This window comes from Venturia canescens, chromosome 6 (genome assembly GCF_019457755.1).
Source record: "Venturia canescens isolate UGA chromosome 6, ASM1945775v1, whole genome shotgun sequence".
NCBI lineage: Eukaryota > Metazoa > Arthropoda > Insecta > Hymenoptera > Ichneumonidae > Venturia > Venturia canescens.
In genome coordinates, this window is record NC_057426.1 from 9372046 (window position 1) to 9391352 (window position 19307).

A 19307-nucleotide genomic window follows, 5' to 3' on the forward strand; every position below is an offset into this window, starting at 1 on the left:
ATAGACATTAGCCCCTTCTAAGCGACGAACCCGGATTCGTGTTAAGCAGAGAGACCCCCGAGCTCCCGTTCCCTCCCCTCCGCCCTCTTTCCATCTTTCTCTAGTTTCGTTCTTTATATCGCTCTTTCCTTATCCCGGATACCGACCAAACCGGCAATAGAGATCCTCGATGAGGACGAGAGAAGATGAGACCGAGGCTACGGTTCCGCGGAAGGCGCTGCGTTTATTGCGTCATACGTAGAGCCTCCCGTTGGGGATTCTACGAGTCCTCGCGCACGTGATTACGTGTGGAAACTTTTCGAAATTCAGTCTCGAACGATAAATCACAAAATTTGGCTCATTTTTACGCGGAGACCGATCCAGCCGTTTGGAGGTCGATCGGATTCAAATTTTTGTAGCTATTCGAATCCTTTCGTTGTTAGACGAGTTTCGAATACTTCGCGTCACAATATTACGCGGCAAAAAAGTCACCTCGTCACTGTGATAACGAATTTGGAAGAATTCAATTAAATATTCATTTTTCATTCATTATTATTCATTCAAATACGATTTAAGGTGGTTCATGCACCAAACGATTTTCTCAAGTCTTTAAATTTACACTGAGTTTGAATGAGTAGTCGACCGACATCGAATTTTAAAGGGCTCGTCCAATTGGATATTTAAGGTAAGAGTCGCGCGACTCTATGGTCAAATGACTATTTATTAATCGTCGAAATAAAATAGGTTATAAGAAAGGTTTTCTGTATTGAATAAATCTTGGGGCAATTTAAACTGGATTCGTCTAAATTTATACAAGATCATATTTAATAATTTATGATTAAAAATATCTTATGATTGCTTATTTGACCCGGTTTTTCAATATATATACATATATATATCGGTTCTCTTCTCACCTGACAGTCAAAAGATATCCTAGCCTCCAAACTCGCCGGCTATCACGAAAAGTATATATATATGTATACATTCCTAACGTTGCCAAGTATATCGAGCCACTTCATGGCAGTCAATCTCCTTCCATTTTCTGAGTTTTCATCGAGATTATTTTAAAAATTCTCTTCGAATTAGTCGATGGCCCTATATTTTTATGGTCACATTATAATCTTTATAATATAATCTATGAGGAGCAATTTTATCATAAACTATATCTAATCGATAAGGAAATGAATTCTGCAATCATAGTGTTGGCGGGATGGGTTTCTCATACGATGCCGTGTTATATTTCTATTTTTGATCGTAAATTTCTTGATATAATTTTCGGTAACCTATCAAATCCTTTAGCCATATGAAAGTTTATCACGTAAAAATGATATAATTTAAAAATCCCGAGTTCGTCTAATATCGATTGTCGCGCGACTCCTACCTTAAATAAACGTGTTTAAATGTGAAAAAAAAATACTCGTATAACCTCACATTTGTTTATTTCGTTATTTTGTTGCTTCCTGGCTTGGCCCATTCCTGTCATAGCTTCCTAGCTTTTTATTAACACTTTTTTCATGATTCTTTTCCCCTTGCGTTTTCCCTTGCGCTCTCTAATGCGATTTTTAGCATAATAAACTGTAGTATTCTAGCCTGGGACGAATGAAATTTGTGGTTCAGTCAGTGATGGATCCCCGTGTAATTAATGGCTTGTAATTTCATTCGCCAAGAGATAAGTTGAAAAAATTGATTTACAATTTCGAATTGATACCTCGGACATTAATTTAGAGTGATAACATCTTTAATTAGGATTCCCAGTTTTAAAAAAATGTTCAAACTATAAATTTTGCTCTAAACGGAGTTTTGCGTAGTTCGAATTCAGAAGCATTCGTAAAATAACACTGACGCGCCCGATCACAAAAGTATGCGACTCGGTTACATATTTTATCTTCAGTTCTTGCACAACCTGTACACTCGCGACTCAAAACAAGGGAGAGAGGTAGAGAGAGAAAGAGAGAGAGAGAGAGAGAAAGAGAGAGAGAGAGAGAGAAAGACTAAAACAAACATGTGGAGTTTTCCTGTACTCGTTATTTCAATCTGCAACCTGTCGGACGTTCTCATCGACGCGGGAGAGTCGAGTCGATTTTTCATCAATGCCTCAAGAAAAAAAGAGCGAAGAAACGAGAGAAGGGAGGGCGAGGAGAGAGAGAGAGAGAGAGAATAAAATATTTCCAGTATCATTATACAGCTGTGGAAAACCGCGAAGATCGTCGTTAACGAATCCAGTCTGAACTGCACGGATCATTAAACGTACTGTATAATTTTTTATTCTCATTTTTGTTCATCTTTTTCATAACTTATCTTTTATTCCTTTCTGTCGTATTCCAGCCAAGCCAGAGCGCAACCATTAGAACTTCCTTTTTCGAGGGATCGTCCATGCAGAAATGAATTCAAATTGAGTGGACGACTCCAGGCCAAATTGAACCGAATCGAGGTTTAAAAAATCGTGCTTGTTACGATTGTAACTGAAATTTTTCGAACGACTGCTTCCTACTCGCTCAAAAGTACCCTCAATTGACTCTCAACGGGATCGAAAGTATTCGAATTCGTCGTTTGCCTCGATAAATTGAGTTTTCGACGCTACTGTGCTTTTTTTCTCTATGGCGTTTAGAATGTTTTTTTCGAAATCGAAACTCATAAAAAATTGTTCGATTTTTTTCTTTTGAGTAACGTATTATCGATGAAGAGAATTCATTTCTCGTGTCTCAAGAACCATTTCGTAAGCTCAAGGAAGCTGAGAATCCTCCGTTTTTTATGGCTAATGAAAAAGAAAAAAGTATTATTCGTTGCGGTAAAAAATATTTGGGAAAGCAAGTAAAGCTCGAATGACGTGACCGATTGTCAAGATCTCCCGGGGATAAAAAGCGTTAATGGGCAAAAGGGAGAAAAGCGGGTGGGAAGAATGGAATTAGTGATGAGAATTGTGGGATTGTTGGTTGCTCGAGTCAGTTGGTAACGAGGCGCAGTAAGCCGCAGACTATCGACTGTAATCAGTGGCTGAAGATCGGTGGATACGAGAGAGAGTGAGGGAGAGAGCAGGAGGGAAGAAAAAGGAGGATAAAATGGGGAGAAAAAACAAGGAGATGGTCTCGACTGAATGAAAAAGTGCAGAGACAATTGGAAAAGTCAGAGTCGGAGTGAAAGATTGTAGCGAGGATGGAAGAGGCGAGGTTGAGGGATCAGCCAAAGGCGACCAAATGGACTTTCTTTCTGTCGGATCTTGTATACTCGAAACTTCTTCTTAACGAGACAAAAACTTGGAAAAAAAACTATTTTTTGTTCCTCTCTCGCACGAGGAGTTTTGCAAAAATTGAAAAAAAACTAATCACACAAAATAGGGCAAAAGTTGAACTCTGAAGACTTTATTCAACATTGAACCCAACGTTAAATGGAATAAAAAGAGACGAGAAAGCTGTGTGCATCGCCGAATCTAAGAACGATTTATTTCTGTGCCATAAAATCGTGTGAATCCTATATCGAGTCAAATCGTCACCACAATTGAATGGAAACTTTTGTAAATTACCAAAATGCCACAGCAAGTGCTAATGTCACAGATCGATCTGCATTTTTGTGGACTACACTTTCACTACACCGAATGCTAAAGGTCAAAATTATACAAATTCCATTTCAAAGTTGACCTGTTCAAGTTTTTGGATACTGAAAATTGAATAGAGGAGAGTAAAGAATAACTCACTGGTTCGATTCTTCCATCGCCATCCTTTCCCAACGATTGTCCCTCGGACCATCCCATTTTTGAGAGAAGTTTGAATCCCTTGTTGTCCTTGGCAATTGATCTGTAAGATAAAAGCATTTCGAATGATTGAAAATAGTAAAAAAAAATGTGAAGAAAAGCACTGATGAAATGAACCTAAATTAGGATGCAGCTTCGTTCTGAAGCTTCGATTGTTCAAGAGCACACACGTGTGTCTGAAAGACCCCCAATAATCGTGGCTCGGTTTTCAGGGTCAATGAAAAGCTTTGAAAATTGGCTTACGTTTCAACGGAGCTTATTTGAGTTTTGACGTGATGATTCGAAGAGCCAACGTGGTCTCGTCGAGCCTGAGCCCTGTCCTGATATCCCGTTGCAACTTGGCTCGCAGTTTCCGTATTATTTTTTTCCACGCCGAATTTATTTTTCAATCTCCGAAGCTCCGTTTTGTGCTGATCCTTTTTAGAGGTCTTAGAGGGTTCGTGGAACGTTGTTTTTTGAACCAAACCAGGCTCGCAATGTCCGCAGGTCTCGTGGCCGTTGTGGATGTGGCAGAGAAGTTTCGTGCTTCCCAATTGCACGACCGAGCCGTGGGCCACCTCGCAAGGGTCAGACTCTTGTTTCGCAACTGACAATCTTTTCCCGTTGAGGATCGTTCCGTTTCTCGAGCCCGAATCCACTATGAGATATTGTCTTTTGTCCTCGTCGTACTGAAATCTTGCATGGTGCTGAAAAATTTTAACAAAATTTATTATTTCGCGCGTATACGGAGTGCGAATTCCATTGCAAAAGCGTTCGTGAGCTTCATTTTGACGGATCGATTGATTCAATTTTTTTTCTTCAAATTACTCGTCCCTTCTATCGTGTGCATGATTGTTCGAAACAGCAGATTTGATGGTGTAACATTTAGACCAGTATTTTTGAAAAAAATCAAAATCCTTGTGATAGTTTGCTTTACTCTTGGCATGTTTACTTTGCTAATGTTCAAATCCGGAATAAGGACTGCATGATCGCCTTCTCTGCCCAACGTTCCACCGGTATAAGCCACGAGAAACAGAGTGCCAACTTTTAGTTTTGACAAATTAGTTTCTTTGACGATAATCCTCATGCACGGCGGATAAATTTTCGCGAGATCTGTAACAAAAATCGCCGTTGATCAACGGGCTTCGAATGTTCCAATGTTTTTCACTCTAAATATGTATCATTATCGTTTGCTAAGATCAAATATCACAAGTCTTCGAATTCGTGGTTCTTCATTGTTCGAAAGTTCCCAAGAAATCTCATTATCTCGTCGTAACAGGAAAAAAAATAGGATTGATGAAATATCATGTGAAAAACATAAATAAAAATAATGTTGTTTGAAACCTTGGTCGTCCTCGCTCTCGCTCTCATTAGTGAGCGATGTATCCCGAGAACTTTTACTGTTATCGCTGTCTGAACATTCACCCTCCTCTGGCAAATCGTTTCCCGTATCATCGCAATCAGTCAGCTTTTGTTTTTTCGCCTCATCCTACAATGAGAGACAACGTGTGCATATCAATGCTATTTTTTAATTACCTATTGCTTGACGCCGGTATCTTTCAATCGATATGTTTGAAAGGCCAGTTATTAACTCATGTATCTCATCCGAAACCTGCAAACAAAAATATTTTCGTTTGTTGAAATATCACGTTGGAATGCATCGGAGTTTTGACAATGCCAAAAGATTCAAGAACAAAGAATACCTTGTTAGCCTTTTGAGATTTGCGCTTATCCGATCTTTTGATTTTTTGCTGATGCACAGCCGTCTCGTTCGGGGTCACCTGAGCCTGACTGTGAAACTTGTAAGATTTACTCTCCTCGTCGTACACGTAATATGTTCCAGTATTTCCATCATAATAGAGGCCTTGGACCTGTCAACCAAAGTGTAAGATATTTTTAATCAAAATCTTCCGTGTTTCATTCATTCTTTATTGCCTGAGAAGACAAAATGAACTTTGCACTAACGGCATCGTAATAATAGCCACTGTTGTAGTCGTAATATAAACCAGAGGTTTCTTCATAAACAAAGCCAGTTTGTTGGAGGGCAGATTCAGCAGCTTCCTTAACTTGTTCAACGATGCTAGCTCCTTCGTTATTTGCACTGTTTCCCCAATTTTGGGGTCCAGACAAAGAGTCTGTATCCGTTGAACATTCGGTCTGAACTTCGACGTCGACAAACTCATTTTTTGGTTGTGAAAATTCAATTTTTTTCTATAATATTAATAAAAATTTCTGTTCAAAAAGTTTTCCTGAAATCTTTCAAATAGTCTTAATCATATCGATATTATTCACCGAACGCAGCAACTTTTTTCCAAGTTTTTCAATTTTTCTTCTCTGTCGCTTGATCTGATCTTGGAGTTTCTTGATAAATGATAAAACATGAGGAAACTTTTCCAGTTCCTTAGAAAAGTCGTTTTCTCCGTGCTCAACTTCAAAATCAACTTCGTCGCTTTCGCTCAATCGACAATTTTCCGTCATGATAAATGTCAATTCTGTGAATTACGTAGAAACAATCGTGATCAGCGACGACTGAGGTAACCCCGGAATTTCACTTTCATAAGGCAATTGCGATTACGCTCTCGTAAACAAAAGCAAACTGGCATTATTCTTCTTCAGAGAATCAATAAAACACTAAGGATTTATGAAAAAAACTTTACCTCTCGGACTCCGTGATATATCTTGAGAGCGAGATGCTTGAAATGAGATGTCAACTTTTTGCACATAAGTAACCTTAATGATTACGCCGAATGAAATAGTAAATAAGCTAAAAACATTGCAGCAGTGTTTTATTCCACTTTTGATAAAAAAAACAATCTCGAATAAATATTCTACAAGCAAATTTCGTAGTGTTTACGAATGAAGTCAACTCAATAAATAGATTAAGGATTATTTATTATTGAATAACAGAGAGTTTTGGATTCCGGAGCAGCAGCTGCAACGCGCAACTGGTGCTGCTGCTGGTACTAACCTATACCACAGACTTTTACACGTCGCGTCATCTTTCTGTCGAAAGGAGAATGGAATGCTATTTGCCTCCGTCGATTAAACGGACACTTGAAATTAATTATTTTTTATTATTTATTTTTGTAGCTGTGTGTATATACCCCGAGCGTTAATTTAAAGTTATTCCTTTACTGAATTACAATTTAAATTTCATAAATTATGGCACTAGAAGAACCAATATAAATGTTATGAAATAAAATGAACAATTATTTCGACGCACTGGTATTGATATAGGTCAATTCCTTCTCGTCCTTGAACGAAGGACACCGCAAGTTGATCTCAAGCCAACTGTATAACTCCTATAAATGTAGCGGAATAGATACGCGCTCGAGCGTGCACTCGTAAGGTTAATAATAGCAATAGAAATAAACGACGCAAATTTTTTATTTTCCGCATTCAAACAATGTACAAATCACAGCAATTGAGCACACATGACTTCCAATTAATTTGTACGATTCAATCTTCAGATGAGTCTCATTGTCAGAGATATTGAATTTTCGTACTGCATGAGAAGCAATATAAAGGCTTTTCGGTGTGATCTGTTTCATGTGTATCTGCAGCGATATGCGGATTTAGCGCTTATCAACACACTCCGTGCAGTTTTACGTTGAACTTACTATTAGAAGCCGGTTGTGCTTCAAACGTTTCGGAGGCTTTCAGACCGTATCTACGCAGATAGTTGTTTCTGTGAATTTTTTTGTCCTTGATTAATGTTTTGTTCAAGGTAGGACTTTTTTCGATAATTGACTAAAATTGTTTGCTGCTATAATACTATGAAGTGGGTATTTTTTGGTTATTCAACGAGTGTATAGTTCTTCAAATAACCAAAAAACTAAGTGAACCTCGGATCTCGAGTATAACTCTGAAAAGAATTCTAAGATTTTCAAAAGTAACAATTGTGAAAAGTGATTTTTCTACTATTTAGACTCTTTCAAAAAAAATCGATACATTCAAAAAAGTTTAAAATCCGAAGAAATGAAAAAGTGTCTAAGAAAATAGATCTTGTGTTGTGTGTGATGACAAAAAAATCATCGTATTGTTCAACAATTATTTTTTTAAACAATGCAATGTTTAAATAAATAATTTATTAATAAATTCATTGAAGTTCTTATTCACTCATTCACTTATTTTCCATTCGATTTATTCATTTATCATTCTTCACTTACTGCCAGAGATGTCAGTGATGAAATATGACGAAATTAATGTGATTAAAATAGATGTTTAGACTGCGTGCCAGTGACGAAAAAGTGGTTGGATCTCGAGCGGATAAACGTTCTCGGAAATATCGCCCGGCTCGATTGCAATGTATGCCGGAATTTCATAGGAATTTTACAGAACGGAGAAATAATCAATGTCGACAAACGACTCGATGGAATAGCGAACGATGGTTGGAAGAAGGTGAAATATTGAGTCTCCATGGTTGATCGAAAAAACGACAATTTTTTTATTTTTTTTTATTTTTATTTTTATTTTTTTTTTATTGTCAACAACATAAACTGCACTTTTCCATGTACGAGGACGGTAATTTAGTGATTTTGCCAGGTTCGTACGGACCGTGAAAAAATCTGCTACTACGTGCTGAGCCAAATCATTTATCCAGAAGTCGATACGCCCAGTAACGAAAGATTAGAATCTCTCTACGATTTTGCCGACGATTTCGATGAAATAATTCTGCGATGGGAAAACGGCAGACCCGTCGCTTTTTACACTATAAAAACGAAAGGTACGTTTCCTGCTTTTCTTACTGTTTTTTTTTTTTTCTTTTTTCAAACTTCGATAAATATCCTAACAAAAGATTTGATGTAGAAAAATGATTTATCAAAAACTTGCAAACTTGACGTTCCTTTATTTTTCGAAATTCGTGTCCCATCATTCTCACGAAAGCACGTGGACATTTCGGATGAAATCTGTGACCGACAGGCCGCTTGAAATCTTATCTCCTTATCTCTCTAAACGTGTCAAGTTTTTGTACCGATAATCAACTAGGCCATAAAAATTCAACTGTCAAATAAAAAACATTTTTGCTCTCAATTTTCTGTCCTCTTCCAGATACGGAGATTCATACCACTGGGATCGAATATTCGATGCCAACAATTGACACCGCTTATGTCCGCTCGGAATATAGAAATCGGGGAATTGGTACGGAAATTTTGTTGGACGTTATCTCGCGTTTTCCGATCGATGACATCGCTTTTTCAAAGCCCATTTCAAATGGAATGTTGAGAGGTAATCTTCACTGCGTCCTTCATTCAGGAAAATCACTCTCGAGCTCGAGTAACTTTCCGCTATCTTATCAGACATCTACGACTTGAATCGAACAAGTTAAAAAATTTATTCAAATACACGATGATTCAGGACCATTTTTTATCGCAACTGCATCATTTATATTCGACGTTTGTTTAACAAAATTTCATAAAATTACTATCAACATTGTTCGGATGTTTCAGTTATTATTTTGAGTTCCGACCAAAAGTCCTTTTTATAACTATTACGCGAGTTAAAGCAACAGTCGCCAATTATTGACTCCGAGTTTCCTGAAAATTCTTTTCATATTAGCACACCAAGAATCGAATCAATTGACAAAGTAAAAAATACATTTAACGTTTTTTTTTTTCAGTTTTGAAACGTTTTCTCACCGAACGCAAAGACTATAGATTACGCTTTTGGGAAATGGAGAACGGAGACGAGAGTTCCCAGAAGCTCGTGTGGTTTCTTTTGAGAAATAGCAAATGAATATTGCACTAAGAATTTATTCAAAGATCCTTCAATCGTTTCTTATTGTAACAGAATATTTATCTATTTTTCAGCCACTTGTGTTTGTATATATATTTATATCGAGTTTACATTCGATCGTAAAAAAAGTAACTTAGAACGGAATGAAGTCCGAGATACAAACGTTTCTTTTTCCTCGGTGGTAACACAAGTTGAGCATTATAAATCTTTAAACATTGTAAATATATATATATATATGTGTATATATATAGTACATATATTTGTTTTTTTGTAAATATGATAATTTTCATAAAATACGCACCATACGAGAAATTCACTGCAAGTGAACTTTAATCTCGTTCAATAGCATTGAGCCTATTACCATTTTCTCACAATTGACACACAGCTCGAGTTGATCGTTTTCCAAAAACTTTACGGACACGAGGATCAGCGATTTGGATGCTAACGTGTGAGCAGCAAATCTGTTATAAACGAATGAAAATTTTATTAATTTTTTCAGGAACTTTCATATTTAGATGAATAATCGATCATAATCTCTGATAAGACGACAGAGTTTAATGATTTGCTAAATTGTTTGACTAACCGATCGAATCAATCGTTCAATTCTATTTGACATATGTCGACTTGGGGCTTCAATGTAAGTGAGAGGAAATAAATTCGTTTCGTGCACATTTTTTAAAGACAATAAAAATGTTCGAAATACAAGAGGAAATTAACGAATCTAGCAGAATAATATTTAGTTAAATATTGAGAAGGGTTTTGCTTAATGGGTTTATGGGATATTTGACGTGCAGCTTTTTACCTGAGTAAACTATCTTCAATGGAAACGACTGCAACGTTGGCGACTTCGAAAATTTTTTGGGTCAGCTCTTTTTTCTCTCCTTTGTACGATAACTTGGTGGAGTGTTCATTCATCCCTTTGAGTTTATCTTTCTCGGCGATGAACATGCTCTCCGGCAAGATAACGGATCTGATTATTTCGCCGATCGGAGCTTTTATGTTCACTGGGATAGAATGGTTTTCCTCGGCAATGGTAAAATCGATATTAAATTTTGCCGGTTGACTCGAGTCGTTGAAATTCACGCCCAAGGTTGAGGAAACTGTCATGTTCGGTTGGAGATTCGGCACCGAAGAAAAATCGTGAATCGACATTCCTGACGATAGACTCTGCAAAAAATGAATAGCGAATCGATTAGCCAATTGAACGTTAAGCAAGGCAATGATTTTACAATCATAAAATCCATTTTTTGACCTAAATACTTCTGAGAATGTACAAAATTTGTTGTTAAAATAAATCGTCGTACTTTGTTGCCTGTTCGAACGTCTTTTATCTGCTCGTTACCCTCGTTCGTAAAAGTTAGTTCAAGGTTGGCCATGCTCGCGCTGACCAGATGTGGCGACCTCGTGAATCTCGACTCAACCCGCAACCCGCGCCCTGTTATTTTATTCAAAATCTCAGTTTTTCGCAGTGGCGTAAACGAAGCTGAGACTTCCTGGATTCCGTTGCTGAGGTTGACGCTTATGGGTGTGAGAAAACCTCCCAGGCTCGGAGTCATTATTGGGGTCATTGGCAAGGCTGCAATCATTCGAACGTTCGTGTCAATTTTATTTGGCGTTCTAACAAAATAACGGAAAATTGATTGTTCAATATTCCAGTAAAATTGGTCCCGAAAAGTTGAGAAAGTGACGTCGAGCCGAAAAAAAAAGAATTCAAAAGAACGATTGGAAAGTGAGCGATTTGAGAGGATAAAACTGATTATGAGACGAAAGTGGCCCTACCGTTATCCAAATCTAACAACAAGTCCAGACTAGATTTCGGTTTCTCCTTCACTTCTGTTTTCGCTATTTTTTCTTTGCTATGGATCGGTTTAGTTTCAACTTCGCTCTCGGATGATTCAGATTTATCGTCGGAATCCGAATCGTCGCTTTCATCACTGTCGCTTTCCGAACTCTCGGATTTTTCCGAATTTTTAATTCTACGGGGTTTTTCGTCCTTGGATTTATCCGAGTCGGATGAATATTCGGATGAATCGCCGCTTTCCGAGTCGGATGTTCCGCTCGAAGAAGATTCAGAAGTCTCGTCGTCTTCGGATTTCGAATCTGCGGCGTCTGTAATTTTAATCGGAATTTCTGTTTGAATCGTTTTTTGGAAACGATTTTATGAGAAAATTTTCGATAGAACAGAAAATCTGAGAAATAAATGAAAAAAATTGTTTCAAAATGACTGACCTTCGCCAGGGGAACTTTCGTCCTCGCTGTAAAAGCTTTTTTCCTTCTCTTTCCCCTTTTTGTCTTTTCTATCTTTTTTCGTATGACGCTTGTCTTTGAGATCATGAGTAACGATCGGTTCAGCGACGTCACGAACGGAAGCATCAGGCGCGACTTCGGGAAATGAAGGTAAAGGTCTGTAGCCGTTACAGGGCATGCCCAGATAATGTGAGAGTGTGCCAAGTTGGTATTCGGAGCCGTTGAATCTCGAGGAAAGAGTCGGTGCGGGTTTGGGTGCGAAAAAAATTTTTTTCGCATATTTCGGCAATTGTTTGTCCGAACCGTTTTCCTCGTCGAAAATAAAGTGTCGCAAAAATCGGGCTCTGTCCCTGATATCGTAATTCTGGTCGTATTTCGCTAATTGAAATACGTATTGACAAAAAAGTTTTGTTTGTTCCGGATTATTCAAACATAACTTTACCGCCAAATTCAACGTTTGTAATTTTACAATGTCCTTCTCGTTGACGAAACTTTTAGCCATTTTTCGAAGCACGTCGGGAGCGATCTTCGGCACCCGATCTGAATATTCTCCTAGTAGCCATAAAATCGAGGCTCGAGCTTGTGGCACGGTTATAAAATCCATCAGCTTTGCCATACGAGCTATTATTTCTTTGTGCTCGTTCGGCTGGGTCTGCAACAGTTTCTTGATCACAACTACGCTCTCGGCCACGACGACTTCTGCTCGACAAATAAATAAATACAATTATTCTCGTGTACGGAAAATCTCAGGCTAATTCGTGATCAATGAAACTGTGAACTCAAAGTTTACGACTAAATTTAAAAATTAAAAGCCTCATATTTTTTTCAAAAGTAAATTTTTTGGGATTTTTTATAGCAATTCCTCGTTTGAAAGTGGAAGAAAATAGTAATAGAAAAACTCCTACGATCCACAATGTATAATTATCTGATGGAGCGAATCAAAAGAATCACGAAAATGAAAATCAGAGTAATCGAAGCCCATTTTCCGTTGCTTACCGTCACGATTACTCAGCAAAGAGACTAATCCGTTCAGACACGTGTCGGTAACTTCTTTAATGTTACTGGCACATCGTCCGATCGCTTGAATGCTAGCAGCAACAAATTCCTTGTCGCTACTCGCGATGTAGGTTTGAAACTCTCGTAAAATTACACTTATACTCGTTTCCGTTGCCAAACTCGTTAAAATATCGAGTTTTAGTAATTTTATGTGGGTTGGATCGGAAGTTCTGACGAAAAAAGATTTGAGGAAAGGCTCAAACATTCCCTGTAAAGAGAAATTTTATTATAAAACTGCAACGAAGATTCGCCAGATTTTTTTCGGTATTTTGTTTGGATATATTTCGAATATTCAAAAATTTACATTGCTCAATAATCGAGCGACTAGTATTGTGGAAATCGATTTCACTAAATTCCTGGAAAGCATAAAAACAACAATACTTACGTTACCTTTCTCGCGATGGATATGCTGGCAATACAGTTGAGAACGATGCTCTGAACTTCGCGATGACCTCGAAGCAGTCTTATGAGAGCTTTGGCAGCGATCATCACTTCACTTCTTGGAGCAACATGATGGTATAGTTGAGCAACAGCCATGACGACAGAAGCATTCCGGCTTTGCAACAACGGTTTCGTGTTCCGGAGTAGCAATCGATGATCAGCATCCAGAGCGAATATCACTTTTTTCGTGTTCGAAGAATCCGAATCCGAATCATAAAACGGTCGATTCTCGTCCTCCTCCACGTCCTTAAAGAAAAATCACATTTTTGTTCTCCTTTTATATTGGCAATTAAGAATGAGGGCAAATGGATTGGAGGCATGATGTTGCGATTCTTATAATATGAAATTGAAGACATTTTCGATTCACTTTCATTTTTATCATTTTTTTAGATTCAGCCACATTTTTAATTATCAGCAAATTGTTAGAAAAAAATGTATTTTCTGTTTTTTGCGAGTATACTTACATCCAAATTAGGGTTGACGAATTGAGTTCTGGCATATCTGGTTAACATGTTGACAATAACAACTTGTCCCCACTCGTCAACGTCGACCAGCAGATTGCACAATTTTCTATAATTCTTATGAATGAGATCGATGCGTTCAGGGCAAACTTCTTCAAAGGCCATAACAGCCGAGCCGACAACGAGGGTCGTTTTATCAGACAGCAACTTTTCTAAAACGCTTATTAATTCCTCTTTTTGTTCAGCATCCAGAGAATACAATTTGGGGATCGCATGAGCCGCTGTTTTCCTCACGTAAGGTGACATGTCGCTTGCAGAATCTTTAATTGCAAGCATTACGATTGGAACTATCATGGCTACTCTTATGCTTGACAATACTCTTAGAGCACTCGCTCTGATTAATTGATTTGGATCTTTCAACGCTCGTTGAAACGTTGATATTGACAAAAGTGCCAAATCTTGTTGGTCCTCGGCGTACCGCACCAAATAGACATACACCAATTTTTTCACTTCGATATTCTTTGACACCACGTTCTTCACTACTGCTGGAAAAAGGTCAGAAGCGTCGCGTCCCTTGGCCACCATCTACCAAATAAAGCATAAGTTTTGTCATAATTTCATTGAACCCTCATTAGTAGACAGTTTGAATGTAGACATTTTTGTTGGACTAAATAACAAAGAAATTGCAACCAAAAATAAAATGTCAAATTTTTTTTGCAGCCTTCCTGGGATGGACTATCCATTGACAAAAACTCACGAATTTACATCAGCAGAAATAGAGGAACATGCGCACAATTTTGTAATTCGTTATTCAACCAAAAATAGCAATTGTCATGCTACAGTTGATTCTCGCTAATTTTCTCTTTAGTTTTCTTTGGTTCAATCAGATATAGATATAGATTTAAAAAGCCTAGTTTTAATTTGCAAGATTTCATACCCCAATAATCCGTTTCATGGCCTCAAGCTTTAATCCATCTTTGCTGCTGTCCAACATTTGTTTCAGGTCGTCATGTCTAAAACAATATTAATCACAAAACAGTATGAGAATAGTTATTTCTACAGTTCACATCTTTCTTAGATTCCGAATAAACCATTGAACAATTTGATTATTCCACCATTGTCCGCTATTGGTTCATTAGTAACTTTATTATTGTCTTCATACATTCAAGTTCGAACGATAGTCCATCTTACAAAATATCTAAAAAATGTTAGTCTTAGTATCTTGTTAAAACGTGAACTTCAAAAATTTAGTAAAACTTCTCAATTTATTGGCAATAAAAGAAAAGGAACGTACTTTTTGTAATCGGAATGAAAAAATCCTCCTGAAGCTGGATCCGTACCAATCTCGGTATCTCCGGCATTGGATGGTCGATCATTGCTGTACGAGCCGCCAGTGTTATTTGACAGCGTGTTAGCCGCAGCGGTCAACATTTTCGCCAACTTTCAACGTTTCCACGACTCCCGTATTCACACACGTTTACTCGTCGACTGTTGAAGTTATGTTTCTTCGTTCGTATAAAATTTTTCACAACGACGTGGCAATTATATTCTTTATCAAATTTACGACAGTCAGAAACTCCTAGCGAGCGTCCATATTGTCTCGATGTAAAGTAGCGAATGCAAGCACTGAACTGTTGAGCGAATCGTCGGTCGGACGTGAAAACGCATAAGGATTTTTGTCGCTTGAGCTCTGTATCGGGGACAAATTCAGTTGCGTCGTCACGAGGCTTCCCGTGTCATTATCAATTTAACTGTTAGTATACTCAATCGAAATGTAATACAATCCTCGATCACTGACCAATCAATATTTACACCTTATACTCTCGACGATGATTATGCTTTATGCTCATGAAAATTCAGGAGCCGGATTACGACTGTATTCGAGTTCTCGTCTATACTGCTGTTTGACATATATTTTTTTCTATATACTCTCTCTGTTGGTATTGTATTTTCGTCTTTATCGACGAAGCCTGCTCATAGGGCCTCGAATGGCCTCGAATCATCGCATATATGTACGTACGTTTCAGATAAGGCAGCGTACTGCTGCTGCTATATATTGATAAGTTTATAAACTAAGCGCCGTGATAAGTCTTCCGGCTCCTAAGCTGAAGGTCGAGAGATCGATTCCTGCTTTCGTTATTTATTTTTTCAATTGATTCAATTCGAAATTATCCTCATATGAACTGTGAACATGTTTCACGCGATTCTGAGTCGAATGAGACAAAATTGTAATGACCGAAAAAAAAAAAATTTCGAAGGCAATAGACCATGAAAAAATGCGAAGGTTCGAAAATTTCAAAAATCAAAAAATGGCCTCCAACGATAGGTTCGAAACATGTTTCACGCGATTTTGAGTCGAATGAGACAAAGTTGTAATGACCGAAAAAAAAAAAAATTCGAAGGCAATAGACTATGAAAAAATGCCAAGGTTCGAAAATTTTTTTAATTTTCGAAAATTTCAAAAATCAAAAAATAACCTCTCACGATAGGTTCGAAACATGTTTCACGCGATTCTGAGTTGAATGAGACAAAGTTGTAATGACCGAAAAAAAAAAATTTTTCCAAGGCTATGAACAATGAAATGAACAATCATTATACCGCGTATGAATTTTACCCTTTTACATTTGGATGAAAAATAAAATATCGTCACAATAAATTATTCTGCATTTATTTAAATCGCTTAACATTCTTTACACCGTAAAAAAATATAAATAAATAAATTAAAAAAATTATTTGAGACGAAGGTTCGCGAACTGTCGAACTTCGGTCTTCTAGATGAGCACGTTACCATGTTGCCAACTGACACGGTAACTTTGAAATAAACAAAACAATTATATATATCGTGGCTAATTTTTGGGAATCATTTAGTACGTTGTTACCATGGCTATCTGGGTATAATTAAAGTACTCCGCCAATTTTTCAATTGTCTAGACAAGTACATTTATCTTATGACGAGTTCTACTATCGGCAGGGGCAGAATGATAAGTGAAGAAAATGGTGCGGCACGAACTGAATAAACTAAAATTATTTCTCTGTAACGGAAAAATTTCAAGAATTCAAATAAAATGGAAACAATTCCAGAATAAATCTCCCAAAATTCTTTCTATATTTGGTTGTATAACGATCCAGAGACGTGGCACAACCTTGACGCCAAGTGTATAAGTAATTTTACTTCTTGTCGATTTTTTCTCGCAGTTTAAAGTATTTGCCTTGTTATTTCGACTCCATTCGTTTGAACTGGTTACATGAAAATTTCTTTGAATTTATTGGCTGTTTCGTGTTTGCGGTTCTGTACAACCATTATTCATACTTTTGAAATATTTTTATCGAAAAACGCTTAAAAATATTATATTCCGAAAAGGTGACATATATTCTATATATCAACGAAAATTGACGTTATCGTAGAAATAGATTTATGCCGGACCAATATTCATTGCTTGATGCTTGATATAATTTAGCTTCTTGCATTCGTTTTATCGGTTGTTTTTCGAGTATATAAACGTCTAGCGATTTCTAATAACCTGCCAGTACATGCTCAAATCAATAAACATGAGAATTTTCATCTGCTGTTTCCTCGTCGCGGTCACTATTGGTGAATTTTTGAAAATTTTATTTTACAACAATATCGTTGAAAAATCAATGAAAAGTTCAAGTTGAAAAGGTCAATTATTTGTATACCGAGCATATAAGTTTGAATGTTTCGAAATTTTTATAGAACAAAGGAAATTTTCATGAAAGTTCGTTAACATTCAAAGCTTGGTGCGCGGCCGTCTGTCGCGCACCAAGCGTTGTCGGTATACAAACAATAATATAAGAACGTTAAAAACCAATATTGAAATAAAACGATTCTTCACAGGGATTCTCGGTGGCTGCGGAGCTGATCAGGGAGACAAAATTGTTGAGGAACAATTTGAGAATGGAAAAAAAATAGTGAATGAGACCGGTGATCCCATCATCACTTTTTCTTTCTTCACACAACAAAGCCGCGTGATTCCTTACGTGTTTAACGCTAATCGAAATATTGACATCGCACGATTGCCATCTAAAAATTTCGATCCCACTAAATTAACGATTTTCGTGACACATGGATTGATAGAGAATGAAAGGTACCTGGTCTGTACTCGCTTACGTGACGGTGAGTTGAATGTTTTTAAAAACGATGGAATAAAAAATAAATGTTTTTTTCTGTTCGGTTTGTTGTGAAATTTTGTAATGACCTTGAAGGTTTATCTAAAGTTTTCAAATGGTCCATTGATTCCATTTTCACTTCGATTTTTCCCTCTGTTCACAGCATATCTGAAGCACAATGTAAATGTAATCGTCGTTACTTGGGACGGAGGTGATTTTTCAACTCCCCAATCCATAGAGAAACAAGTCAAGTTCATCAGTGGGAAGATCACTACGATGTTAGAACTCCTTATTGAAAAGGCACAATTGAAGCTCAGTAAGGTTATTCTCGTTGGTTTTTCAATAGGAGCTCAGATAATGGGTATCACCGGTCACAAACTCTCAGTCAAAGTGGACACTGTTATCGGTAAGTTTTTCAGAACATTTAATTCTCTTGGATAAGCTGAACTATTTGAAAATTGACCATTATAATCGAATTGTGCTGAGATTTTCATAACTCCACAAGTTGACAAACATTCTAATAAAATTGGACCTGGTCAAAAGTTTTTCATAAATGTTTTTTTTATGAATTATCGAATCTTGTTAAAGACAGTTTTCCACACTCCACGATTGTTTTTCTATCAATTTGCAATGATGATAAAAGTTGTTTTCTCCTTAATTACGATTCAGGTCTGGACCCAGCTCTATATCCGTTCTCTACCGTCGATGCCACTGAAAGGCTGAGCCCTTCGAGCGGAGATTATGTGCAAGTTCTCCACACGAATAGCGATTACTACGGTTACAGAAAACCACTTGGTCATGCAGACTTTTATTTGAACGGTGGTACTGAACAGCCGGGATGTAACGGGGATCCCATTTGTTCGCATAATCGAGCCTGGGAATATTTTGCAGAATCGATCAACAACAACTTCCTAGGTGGAAACTGCACGTCGTATGAAACTCTCGAGCATGATATTGATACTTTGAACTGTAACACATATTTCCAAAGATTTGGTGGTCTTAAGCCGGATCATAGTATCGTAGGCATCTTCAATGCCGAAACAAATGACACAGCTCCTTATTTCCCACACTGGATATATTGATAGGTAAAAAAAGTGTGCAATGAAAATGACATTCTCAAACGTCTCTTACCATCCGTTATGTGCCAGTATTAAAAAATCTTAATGTATCATCAAGAATTTGCAATTTCATATATTTTTTACATTAAAATTTGTTATTCAATAAATGAAGTTACAATATAATATTAATGTATTAAAAAATAAGATGAAACGTGCGAGATAATAGAGATATTTCGGTAATAAAATTATTCGAGAGCAAAGTTGTGTTGGATTTCATGAGTAAAGTTTTTGTACCATCATGGATTATTCTGGGGGATGACAGAAATATCTGGAAGCAATCAATTCTGAAGAATGTCTGGAAAAGTATCTCAGTCGTACCACGAATCAAGGGTGTGGAAGAAATCTCCTGACGTTCCCCCAATGTCGATTGAGGTTACAATGTTCTTCCATTCTATTTGAATTCATTTCAGTTCT

At 37.2% G+C, this 19307-nt stretch overlaps 4 protein-coding genes across 7 annotated transcripts in view; 2 read left to right on the forward strand and 2 right to left on the reverse strand.

The window, feature by feature from the left end:
* Nucleotides 1-6650, reverse strand: part of LOC122411897 (angiogenic factor with G patch and FHA domains 1) — a 30269-nt gene extending 23619 nt beyond the window's left edge. Inside the window, exons 1-8 of one of the 2 annotated variants that reach the window (XM_043420969.1) lie at nt 6364-6650; nt 5999-6198; nt 5672-5917; nt 5410-5577; nt 5051-5195; nt 4659-4819; nt 3971-4413; nt 3671-3770 (exon numbers count right to left, since the gene is read on the reverse strand). In XM_043420969.1, coding sequence (XP_043276904.1) covers nt 3671-3770; nt 3971-4413; nt 4659-4819; nt 5051-5195; nt 5410-5577; nt 5672-5917; nt 5999-6184 — 1449 coding nt within the window. In that variant the 5' untranslated portion in view covers nt 6185-6198; nt 6364-6650. Of the gene's footprint in view, nt 1-3670; nt 3771-3970; nt 4414-4658; nt 4820-5050; nt 5196-5242; nt 5319-5409; nt 5578-5671; nt 5918-5998; nt 6199-6363 lie in introns of both variants that reach the window. The other variant, XM_043420970.1, reaches the window with a different exon arrangement.
* Nucleotides 6651-7294: 644 nt separating this feature from the next.
* Nucleotides 7295-9699, forward strand: LOC122411898 (protein FAM169B-like). The gene is made up of 5 exons (XM_043420972.1): nt 7295-7433; nt 7927-8107; nt 8252-8432; nt 8759-8935; nt 9327-9699. The coding sequence occupies exons 1-5, from the start codon at nt 7420-7422 to the stop codon at nt 9440-9442; spliced, it is 669 nt and encodes a 222-aa protein (XP_043276907.1). The 5' UTR covers nt 7295-7419; the 3' UTR covers nt 9443-9699.
* On the reverse strand, nt 8524-15550 carry rb (adaptor related protein complex 3 subunit ruby). Of its 3 annotated transcripts, XR_006261256.1 has the most exons (12): nt 14942-15550; nt 14585-14660; nt 13651-14232; nt 13136-13432; nt 12686-12953; nt 11672-12388; nt 11222-11551; nt 10747-11018; nt 10245-10609; nt 9744-9903; nt 9132-9243; nt 8524-9016 (listed from the first exon to the last, which is right to left on the reverse strand). XR_006261256.1 is itself a non-coding variant. In XM_043420968.1 (11 exons), exons 1-10 carry the CDS (start codon nt 15076-15078, stop codon nt 9756-9758), a joined length of 3192 nt encoding a protein of 1063 aa, XP_043276903.1. In that variant the 5' UTR covers nt 15079-15550; the 3' UTR covers nt 9018-9243; nt 9744-9755. The 3 variants fall into 3 exon arrangements, 2 of the variants coding, with proteins under 2 accessions (XP_043276903.1, XP_043276902.1); XM_043420968.1 differs by lacking the exon at nt 8524-9016 and having other exon boundaries at nt 9018-9243; XM_043420967.1 differs by lacking the exons at nt 8524-9016; nt 9132-9243 and having other exon boundaries at nt 9444-9903.
* A 1846-nt stretch (nt 15551-17396) lies between these two features.
* LOC122412052 (phospholipase A1 VesT1.02-like) lies at nt 17397-19075 on the forward strand. Its single transcript, XM_043421316.1, has 3 exons — nt 17397-17782; nt 17939-18181; nt 18445-19075. Exons 2-3 carry the CDS (start codon nt 18052-18054, stop codon nt 18855-18857), a joined length of 543 nt encoding a protein of 180 aa, XP_043277251.1. The 5' UTR covers nt 17397-17782; nt 17939-18051; the 3' UTR covers nt 18858-19075.
* The last annotated feature ends 232 nt before the right edge of the window (nt 19076-19307 follow it).

Coding starts and splice junctions, on each gene's coding strand:
- LOC122411898 (XM_043420972.1), top strand. Junction 8,108..8,251: donor CGAACGATGGTTGGAAGAAG/GTGAAATATTGA, acceptor TGATTTTGCCAG/GTTCGTACGGACCGTGAAAA. Junction 8,936..9,326: donor TTCAAATGGAATGTTGAGAG/GTAATCTTCACT, acceptor TTTTTTTTTCAG/TTTTGAAACGTTTTCTCACC.
- rb (XM_043420968.1), bottom strand. CDS start 15,078: ATGTTGACCGCTGCGGCTAACACGCTGTCAAATAACACTGGCGGCTCG. Junction 11,552..11,671: donor CGAAAGTTCCCCTGGCGAAG/GTCAGTCATTTT, acceptor TTAAAATTACAG/ACGCCGCAGATTCGAAATCC. Junction 11,019..11,221: donor GTTGTTAGATTTGGATAACG/GTAGGGCCACTT, acceptor GAATGATTGCAG/CCTTGCCAATGACCCCAATA.
- LOC122412052 (XM_043421316.1), top strand. CDS start 18,052: ATGTTAGAACTCCTTATTGAAAAGGCACAATTGAAGCTCAGTAAGGTT. Junction 18,182..18,444: donor CAAAGTGGACACTGTTATCG/GTAAGTTTTTCA, acceptor ATTACGATTCAG/GTCTGGACCCAGCTCTATAT.